General features: G+C 34.7%; 1 protein-coding gene across 1 annotated transcript in view; it reads left to right on the top strand.

Annotated features, from left to right (window-relative positions):
* Positions 1-4,968, top strand: part of LOC108569794 — a 6,120-nt gene extending 1,152 nt beyond the window's left edge. Inside the window, exons 2-4 of the mRNA XM_017931482.1 lie at positions 2,923-3,017; positions 3,554-3,712; positions 3,872-4,968. Of these exons, the coding sequence (XP_017786971.1) occupies positions 2,923-3,017; positions 3,554-3,712; positions 3,872-4,025 (408 nt within the window). The 3' untranslated portion in view covers positions 4,026-4,968. The remainder of the gene's footprint in view (positions 1-2,922; positions 3,018-3,553; positions 3,713-3,871) is intronic.
* The last annotated feature ends 6,113 nt before the right edge of the window (positions 4,969-11,081 follow it).

The raw sequence follows: 11,081 nt of genomic DNA on the forward strand, positions 1-11,081 counted from the left end.
AACTTTGCCGGACAATACAACGAAATATTAGAACTAATTGAGTTAACTACATCATAAGTATTGTTTTTCAAGTAATTACGAAACACAAAACATCAAAACTGTCTAAACATTATATGATCTGTTTCACTAAATATTTTTGTTAACAAGAATCTCTTTATATCCGAGGTTGTATTTTAATTTGTAGCTCGGGCACACATAGAGTTGCATACGGTATTTGCCCATTTGTGAGTACCTTCGACCCTTTACCAGAATGAGCCGTCTATCCATGCGCGCGTTATTTAAACACTAAATTAGAATTTAAAAAAAGAGGATGTGCATATATACTGTTTCCAGATTTGATGGAATCGCAGCAGATCCGGACGCGAGCCCTGTCCGACTGCAAAAGCCCTGTGCAAATTTATATTTCCCTCATGTATGCTTTGTACATAATATAAAGTACACTGTTTATATTTGCGCAGCAATATTGGCGTGTGGACATAGCGCATTCAATTTTACCACTTGCATTTTTTTTTTCCAGGCGATGCAGTTAATATTCTATTTTTTTTTAATATGTAGAATATTAAGGCGATATTGCATCATACGATGATTTTAAGGTTTGACGTGCTATGTATTGATTTTATTAAGATTTCCCTAGCTAAGTACGTGGACTGCGTTCCGTCAATATTTGCGAAGAGAAGTAGTGTGTTCTCATCAACCGTAGTAGATAGATCGAGTTTCTTTTTTTTCTACTCTTTATCCCTCCAGTAGATCGGCTAAACTGGAAGAGAAGAAGCGAAGGTCTCAGTCAGAAGGACAGAGACAGGGTTTTCGCACCGCTCCATCATTGCTGATGATCGATAGGGATTTACTGTTTGAACGCGGGATGAATCGATTTGTTAAATGACTGAATGCCGAAGATCGTTTCCTGATTGGATTAAAGCGTTTTATTTTTGGTTTCAAATGTGATGTCCGAAATTTTTCAGTTTTTCTTACAAAGTAAATCTGTTTATTGTTATTGCGTACGCAATAATGAGTATTTAAGATGTTTTCCTTTCGTTGTTGTGATGCGTATACTTTTGTGGGGCAGGCGGTGGTGCAATTTGGGTGGTCGATGGGTGCAGGTACTAAAAGCGTGAAACCGCAACGCACTAAAAGCTTACGCGACACTTCCGGATCCTCGACAAAGGTGCTGGCTGTATCGTCTTCCTTCATCTTTTCTTTTTTGATGGGAATGAATGGGCAGTTTTAAAATTATATCGAATTGTGGTTCTTCCTCGATTCTACTGAAATATCAGACGATTGCTTGCTTGTACGAAAGGGCACAGCTCTCATCAAACAGCGGCTCTTCCGGTTAATTGCCCTAATGGGGATTTTAATCTGCGGCGGCGGCAGCGAGGACGGCGGTTATTCGGGGGTGGCCGTGTCTCTCCATTAAAGGCCATCATCCAGACTCGGGTTGTTTGTTGTATAGCCGCTCCGACGTATCGGATTACATCGTTGCGGAGGGCGAGGATAGTAGTGGGTAAGACCTTCCAACCGTTCGTCCATCCATTATTATTTTCCTCACCGAAAAACAAAACTGTATAAATAAATAAGCAAAGGAAAGTGGAAGAGAAACGATTCCGTCGATGACTACTTTCACACGCAGCTTTCCTTCTCAACTTACACATTTATTCTACTGCATCTCTAATTTACGTTTACATCGACCATATCCATACTGTACACTTTATTATAGCAATTCAATATTGTTTCTAACCAGAAAATAGGTTCTACAAAGATTTGTTCATTGTTTTATATACTTAAGCAATACTTTCATTTTAATTATATAAAAAGGATAATTAATTTTCGAGAAATTTACTTCTTTTATTTACTCCAAATACTGTAACTTATGTGGAGGAAAATATGTTACGGTTAAAATATCAAATCTGTGTACTTGGTTTTTGTTATCTAAAATAAGTGTTTTGTCAAGTCAAAAAAGATAATCCCATTTACAATTTACCTTATTCCCTTTTTGGGAGGTCAGTCATTCAATGTATTTATTTACATTTCCTTGATGGCCACGTCCAATAGTGAATGGATTAGCAGAAAAAGGCTTCTCACTAAAAGCATTGCTGTAAAGAAATCTTCACGTTCGCGAAGAACCCTCTCGAACCTCAATGTTTTGACACGTTTTCCCCTCAAAAACAGTCAAGATTTGCATTTATTAAATGCCTTTTTCACCTCGCCTTTCGTTCCATTATTTTTCACCTGCGAAGCATCCAAGGTTGAAAGAAGTTGTCGTCCAGGTAGGAGGAAGCAGCGAAGATTGTAAATGCAAATCGCCGATTGAAAGAATACAAATGGCGAAGGTTGCGCATATATTTTCTTTTGTTAATTAAATCTAAAAAATCTAATAACGGCAATGGTATAATTGAACGGATGCCGGCTGCCATATGCTCACGATAATCGGAAAAAATCCGTGAAAACTAATAAAATCGCTGCGCTAATGCCAGCCAACAACCACTCGAAACATTTGATTTATTAGAATAAAAATGATTGCGCGATATAATTGGAATTGAGAATAATAAGAGCACATTGTAAATAAATAAGTTAAACGGATAATCCTGCTAAATCCTCTGATAAGAAATTCGTTCTTGAATTCTAATCACTAATCATTCTAATTATATATTACATCACATTTAAAATTTCGTTTACTTTTACACATTCCTTTTTTCTAATTGATTACTAGTAGTTAGTTATAAGCATAAGCTACATTTTTAAACATCAACAGTTAATGGAGAATTAGTTCTCACTTGATTAAATAATTAGTTTGAAAATAATTGTCTATTTTTGAAGATTTGATGTAACTATTTCTTTTAATATAAAGAATAATAAACAAAATGTATTTCCGCCCTAATTTAAAGATTAATAGCTATAATATAATATAAAATCCGTTTGTTCCAGGGTCAATTTCATTTGACGACGGAGAAAAGTCGCAACAGTGAGAGGTTATCGAAGCTGGAGGAGCAAATGAAATCTCTCAACATGAATAATAGCAGGTATGTGATAATCTATTTGAATTAGGCTATGCTTGTTCATGACAATTGGAGAGCTATGAAACTGTATTTTCGGTGCATCAAAGGATAAGCATAAGGTTGTCCTAGCTAAAGCATCCAACCCACGACCAATGGGAGTGTGTGCAAGTAATTTTCTCGACGTGTTTACATTTGGTGACGAAATATGGCTGCGAGATAAGGCATGATCTTGGCATGGTGGGCGCTATCTGCACCCGCCGCCTCCACCGTCATCCCCAAGCGCTATTCGCGCCACCGACAATTCGGCACGAACTGCTGAAACAGTCCGAATATTCCCTTTTTATCCATCTGCCAGCCATAACTTTCCAACAGCCCGGAGGGGATAAAAGGAAAACAAGTACAAAACATTTTTTTTTACCAAAAATAATTCAACCCAGTTTTAATGAACAATATACCGTACTGCCAGAATACATTTAAACTTGATGCGAACTTCAGAAAGACAAACTCGGCATTAAGTTTTCGAGCACTGCTGCTATTTTACCAGTTTCGGACTTTTGCAGATCCGAGGATAGTTTGACGTTCGCGTCGCCTACCATGCATGATGACACAGGAAGCTCAGCACGACAAGTATTCGAGTTGGAGAAGGAGAACCTGCTATTGAGGCGCGAACTCCAAGACGCCAGGACCAAGAAGGAGGTGTCGGACCAGAAGATATTACAGTGAGTTCTTTATAACAGTTACAATTTCTGTAAACAAAACAAAAAAACTCCGTTACGCTTTCCATTTACAATCTTATCTTGGTTTGAACAAAACATGATACAAGTTAAATATTTAATCACTAAAGAACAAAAATGTGTCTCTGTTTCGCTTTGTTGCAGATTATCTTCCATTCATTTGAGGCAGAAGGATCTCGCGGATATGTCAGATGACGGAAGCAAGACGACGACAGAATCGCAGTCCTCGTCCTCCATGATGTCACAGCATCATACACCTTCGTATCAGGTTGTTTCCGGTCCTGTCACCGATCTGTAAGACCTTCGTAACATCATTTCTATTTAAGCAACAAATAATTACAACATTACATTGGGTTATGTTAGAATGTATATTTTATTGTTATAGGGAGATCATTTTGTCAACATTCCGCGTTATAGTATTTATTCTATAATCAACATCGCATTGATTATTCTTATATTATTTTTATTTACTCGAAATATTATTAATAATTTAATTGGTATATTGTAAATGACTGTGTTCTAAGAAAAAAAGAGCGTTAATTTTCAAGTACTGACAATAAGTGAAAGCCAACTTAGATATTTTTTCAAAATTAAAATTATACAATTGCAATAATTTGATGATATATTCACCAATTTTTACTGCCAAATGTTACTTGATCTAATTTCCTTCTTTCTCTTGATCGATTGCATATTTTGAAATTGTATTTTGTAAGGATTGTTTTCAACGTGGGAAATGAATACGCTCTGTGATAGGAGAAACGATTGTTTAGGTTTCATATGGATATTACGTCGGAACGGGGATTCCGTTCTAATATTGTAACGAGGATTTAGCAAGTACGTTATTTTCTGTAATGTTTTTAATTGAATATTTAATTTGTACAGAGATGTGTGGCCTTTGCGCGGACTTGCTTTGAATGAAAACATAATTGCAATCACACACATGCACCACTCTTGAGAGTCAATCAAGCCGCATATTCTCTATTGTTAATGCCCATTAACAATTTCGCGGCAACAACAAGTTTATTTGTGTTATCGGAATTATGCATAACAAGTTTTCCGGCGAGCTGCAATGACGACTTGCCGCGATTGCGTAACTATAATTGAATAATAAAAAGAAAAATCGATCCACACGTATTTTATTAAGCAATAAGTGTACTTAACCGATTCTCTTTCTCTCTCTCCGTGCTACGGATACGATATTGTAAAACAGGGAAGAAATCTTAAATGAAAATAAAGAAATATTTTTGTAATGGATTTGGATGTCGTGATTTTAGCCTTCCATCCCAATTCCTTTTCCCCTAAGAGACGGTGGATTTAGGATTAGCGCCATCCGATCCGCACTTTGTTTTCACTCTTCACATAACAAATGTCACCGAATGTTTCGGTTTCTGTCGTCATGGTGATTCTTTAAGTGAGCAACATTTCCGGTTATTGGGTGTTCTTCTTGCGGCACGCGTCCGCCAATTCGTTTTCCTTCAGGTGAAGTGGCGAAGGTGGAGTTCACACGCGCTATTTTAACCCTAATTTTTAAATAATTAGTGCCGCATTACGAGAGGTCACGTGGCGAGGCGCCCCACGTCCGAAGGCGACGCCACGCGACGACCCGTTTCCGGCGCATCGTCCGGTATCACTCGAAACCGGAAATGCCACGGGGCACTTCTCCAAATAATCGTTTACGTATTCGTGGGAAATATGAATTCATGGTAATCACCGTCGTATTATATAATTATAAGTAAATAGACGATACTTGTTTTAATAATGAACGACCTTAGACAATTATGAATATGTTTTAAATATCTCCAATATTGAACAAACCTGTCTATTACACTGTATTTCTCTTCATATTGAATTTAATTAACAATAATACTTTTTATTTGCAACATTTACATAATTTATTATTGAAGTAAATCAGAAAATACAAGAACGTGAATGCGTATTTCATTGACAATAAACTTTTAATGTTACAATATTCTTGTAATTCAGATTGGTAAATAGAATGTTGTAACCACTAACTAATACATGTTGGTGGTCGTTCTTTAGATATTATTTGCATTATTGCATATTGTTTTATAGTTGATTATATTTCTTTATAGAAGACGTACAGTATTCCTCATTAGTTACACAATTTTTGTAATATGTTTTGATGAACAATCATAATAATATTGTTAATTTTAAGATTTTAACTTTCAAAATTGAGACAGTTACTCTATTTCGTTAATTATTGAATGCAATACATAAATTATAAGAGAAATGATAAAATAAATAAAAATTAGATTGATTTGAGTGTGTTCTGGTAGGGCTGTTCAGGCTACCTGTTAATTTTGATCAAATTTCCACATGCGTCGGGGGCTATATTCATTATTTAGTGTGGTGCACGGATGGTTGGTTGTTACGGAGGAGCGGCAAACAGAATTAAGTGCAATTAACTTCGCGGTTTATTGAAACAGTTTAGTGCAAGTGGCCATATTTACGATGCACTAAATCATGCCAGTAATATGCGCCACCACCGTCGCCGCCGCCGCCTTAGCATTAACAATAGCAATGATCATAATAGTAGTATTGTACACAGAGTCCCTGATGTTGGACAACCGCCGCTCCCACCCTCAAACGATTCTTTCTATTATTTCTATCTCTCTCTCCATACAATTTAGAATAACAATGAAATACCGGTTTCCGCCGCCTCCGCTATACACAGACATTTGGTGGCGGAGGCGGCGTATGTCTATGTGCCCGTAGTGTGTTATGGCCGCGCACCGAAAATCGATTGGGTCAACAGAACTAGCGGATTGTGGGATGGATGGTTCCCGTTTGTCGCATATATCACAGGACTGTATTTTCAGAAAAAAAATAGAACACATAGTAAAGACGAGGAAGAATTACATAAGTTTCAATACTTTCAAAGATATTTTTTTTATATCGAAATAAGATATTTGAAGAAAAACACTATTTACTCGAGAACATTGACTATTTGAGACAAGCAATATATCTTAAGAATAAACAAATATACACATGATACTTATGAATGGAATATAATAATTCTCAACCGTTATGTTAATAATAATTGCGTCGTGCATCGTTAAATAGTCTTTCTATCTTTTTTAAATGATGTTTAAAGTGTTATTATATAACATTTAATAATGCCTGAGTAGGGAATGTAATAAAAAATACATACAATAAATTATCTATTTCTGGATGTTGATAAAGCAAATATTTCATTTCTATTGAACTTAACTCTTCGAAAAGCTAGAAATTCTTAAATTTCTACACCCATCATATTTTTAGACAACTTCCTCAACTGAATCAACATCGGATGGTATGACCTATGACCTATTCATCCTTTGACATACCAACCAAATTAATAGTAATTCCTCTTTCCTGTACATTTACAAAAATATTATAATAATGCCCTGCTAGGGCATGTACAGTTTTAACATGGTAATGAATTTTTAGTTTATACAGCATCGGTAATTATCATAATATAGTTAGTAAAAATGTCGTTTGGACTTAGATGGTTTATATCGAAAGTGGTTTGTTAAAAAAATGTCGCTTCAAATAAGATTTGTCATCCATTCACTAGAAAAATGTTCTTAAATAAAATCAAGGTAGGATTTTTTTTTATAAATTGTTGAATATTGAAGAAAGTTAATTTTGGAAATGTGAGGAACTCATTTATTGCATATAATGCTAATAATCTATCGATTGTGGATTAAGCGGAAGGTATCAATCAGATTTACTTCTATTCGTACTCGAAAAAATATAATTTCTTAATAATGTACTGCATTGAAGGATCAGTACAACACAAAGTTGTATATAGGAAGGAAAACAAAGCGAAATCTTTGTGCAAATATTTAAAGGCGATAGATGGCGCGAGCGCATTGCCGATCGGGGGTGAATCTATGTGTGTGTGTATATGTGGGGGGTGGCGGTTGCTCGGGTACGTTAAATACGTAGGTAGACGGGGTTGCGGGGGTGACGGCGGCGGCGGCTTTTGATCCCTCCGGCCGTCCTCGTCCGATGCATGGGTAGGTATAGACCGCCGCCCCCAGCGAACGCCAGCTCTTCGTGAACCACCGCCGCCAATCCGGCCCAACGTCTGCCCTTTCCTCCGCTCGCCTCCCCTGCTCCTCATTCCACCATCATAAATATATTTTTTGATCGGCAATCTCTCTGTCTATAGACATTTCCGGGCAATGTTTGCGTTTATATTTTTCATAAAATTGAGATTATATGGGATTCCGTTCGGTACTTCCTCTGTAAATATTTCCACAGCGATGCATTTTTCACTCTTCCGGTTATTACTACTATTATTTAATTGCCCCATCCCCAAAACGAATCAACGGGCAGAGCGAAAAAAAAAAAATAGAGAAGAAATGAACAAAATGTTCACATGAGCACTCGCACACAGAAAAGAAACGAACGTTAATTTTAAACATACTTAAATAATTGCTGTTTTTAGTACAGTATTTTCATTAATTTCACAGACGTTAGTGAGATGATCATTAGTAAATTATGCCCAGTGCCAAGGCGAAACTACTTATTAATAGTAAGTAATTTGATTGAAATACTAAAAAATCTTAATACTTTCACAGGTAAATTTATTATAGCGTAGATTTTTATTCTATTTAAATATAAGAAATAGATTCATAAAATGAATTCATTTATTTATGTGTTGTACTATAACTCAGGTGGTAGATGTAATTATGAATTGCAAATGTTCATATTTTCATTTTCTTAACGGAACGCTCGATTCAATATACCAGATCTCCAAGGTTAAATTTTCACTAGATTTTCGGCCTTCCACGGTTGGAACAAGAAGTGCTAATTGGTTTATATGCGCGTTGTTTCTGTGTTGTTTCCCTTTTTTTTTTCTTGTTTCGAGACACTTCGCTGCATTGGCAATCAGCCTTGTCGGCGGCCGTCGGGCTGGGTTAGTTAACACTTCGAACAGGTCTTCTTGGGTGGTCGAGATATTGTTGTTATTATTATTATCTTCTTCATCATCATCATCGGGGTATTGTGTAAATATTTACCATTTCAATTTCACCTGGATGCACGATGGTCCGTCCCGCGCTTCGTTGTGGGGGGACAGGTTTGTTTTGCGGCGTTTGGGCCCTTTCTTTCGTTTTTTCGCCCTTCAAAGCATCCGACTCCAAAGGAAAATCAACACTTCTAAGACAAAAAGGGTGCGGCGAGCGTTTTGTTTTTGTTATGATATTTCTCTTTTTTCTTTTCTTCTTCACCTCTGTCCGGATTCTTCTATCGAGTGTTTTTTTTTTGACTAATGCAGTTGAAAGGACGCGAGCCGACCTAAATATTTACCTTGTCCAATTCGTCCTCAACAATAGTAAGAAAAAACATATAAAAGATTGAGATGCATATTAAAAATTTCAGCAGTTAAATAACTTTTTAAGCGAGAATTCATAGGTCCTTAACCAATTGATATGTTTTAACAACATTAATAATGTTTATTATCAGAGTCATACGAAACAAATACATTTAAAAAAAAAAACATTAATTAATTGCAAATGAAATAAATGTAGTGAGAACCTTTCAATCTTTAGTTCTTCACGGCTTTACACATTATTAACAGCTGTATCTGTAATTAGAATAGAAAACACCATAAAATAAGTAATTAATAGTTTTATATCAATACTTGGACTTTCTGATAATATACATCTACACTTACATCTTTTCGTGAATATAGATCCAGTTAAAAACCATGTTTGTATTGTAATTCTATAACTGTCACATAAAAAAACAACAAAAAAGTAATTAATATTAGCCATTATCAAGTGTATGAATTTATACTAAATATATGTGTTATAAAATAAATTGTAAAAATGACTTCAATATTTGAATTACATTATTTGAAAATTTTGGTTATACTTTTGAAAATCGTTGTATTGTAACACGTTCAGAAACAAGATTTTTGGTAAATAAGTAATATAATTCTCGCCGTGAATTAGAATTGGTATAAAACGAACTTCGTTGTAGGTTTAGAAGTAAACAAACAAGGTAATTTGTGTAGTTTATATAATCAATCTGAATGTATTTGTTACAGAAATGTATTGGAAATAAATGATTATTCAATTTCATATTTGGAGAATTTATGTAAAGTTTTTTATTTCGCAGTTTTTTAATATTAATAATCAAATTTTATTATGAAACAAATGAGTTTGAGCTGTATTATTTAACGTTTTTCAAAAAAAAAAGTTTGAAATAACATTTTATAATGCTACGTTGCTACTTTGATTTCATGTCAGTTTTGTATCTTTTAGGTTATGTAACTTTTGATTTGACAAATTTTGTAATATTGATAATCAAATTTTATTATGTCATTATGTAAATAAATTTATTATGATATTTGTCAGAAAATTTGGTTTATAGACAAACACGTGTAAATTTTTTGAAAAATATTTTAAAATGTCATAAAAGAAACGTTACTACTTTGATTTCTTGTCATTTTTGTTTTTTATTTAGGTTATGTAAATTTTGATTTACAATTTCGTAATATTGATAATCAAATTTTATTATGACATAAGTAAACAACTTAATTATGACATTTGTCAGAAAATTTGATTAATAGACAAATCCGAGTAAATTCTATAAAAAATATTAAGAAAATTAAAGCGTCTGTAAATAAATACTATAAAAGAATATTCAACAATTTTTTGTAAATTATAAAGCTGTAAAAATGTATCTTTGAAAGTTTTCTTTCTACTTTCCCAAAGTGTAAATGTAACGAGTTCAAAAGAGAAATTTTTAAAAGTTTTTTTGTATTTGATTTGTTATAATAAGAACTTTTCAATGTTTCCATCATTTACTTAATAATAATAATTTTGATATGATAAAAAAATGAAATGATTAGCGAAAATCCTGTTTGAAGATACAATCAAAATTTGAAGTAACTATATAATGTTTGGGAGAAGTGATTTCATGAAATATGAAAACTGTTTTTGATTTTAGTTTCTGAAGGATTTTTCCTTGCACCGTTTTTTCTTCCTCTTCGAATATTTTCTTTGGTTCTTTTTGTTGTTGCTGTTGGTTGGTACGTGATGATTATATGAAAATGATGATTGAGTGCGGCTTCGCGGCCAACAGGATTGAAGGACTTTGGGACCACACACGCAAAAAGGACTCGAGTGTCTCAAGTGGACGAAGTCGACGACGCTCTAGGATCGGCCGATGGATGGATGAAGGAGAAGAAGATACCAAGCGGAGGAATTATCGAAAGGTACTCGTTTTTATTGTATTACGAAAGCACTTTTCAAGCATACCACTTTTTGTGTGCGTTGTGTTTTAGGTGAGTGCGTGTGTTCTATGCTTTGTGGCAGACGTCTGCCTGCCAGTTTTT

Source organism: Nicrophorus vespilloides, unplaced genomic scaffold (genome assembly GCF_001412225.1).
Source record: "Nicrophorus vespilloides isolate i.1.1-1 unplaced genomic scaffold, Nicve_v1.0, whole genome shotgun sequence".
Taxonomy (NCBI): domain Eukaryota; kingdom Metazoa; phylum Arthropoda; class Insecta; order Coleoptera; family Silphidae; genus Nicrophorus; species Nicrophorus vespilloides.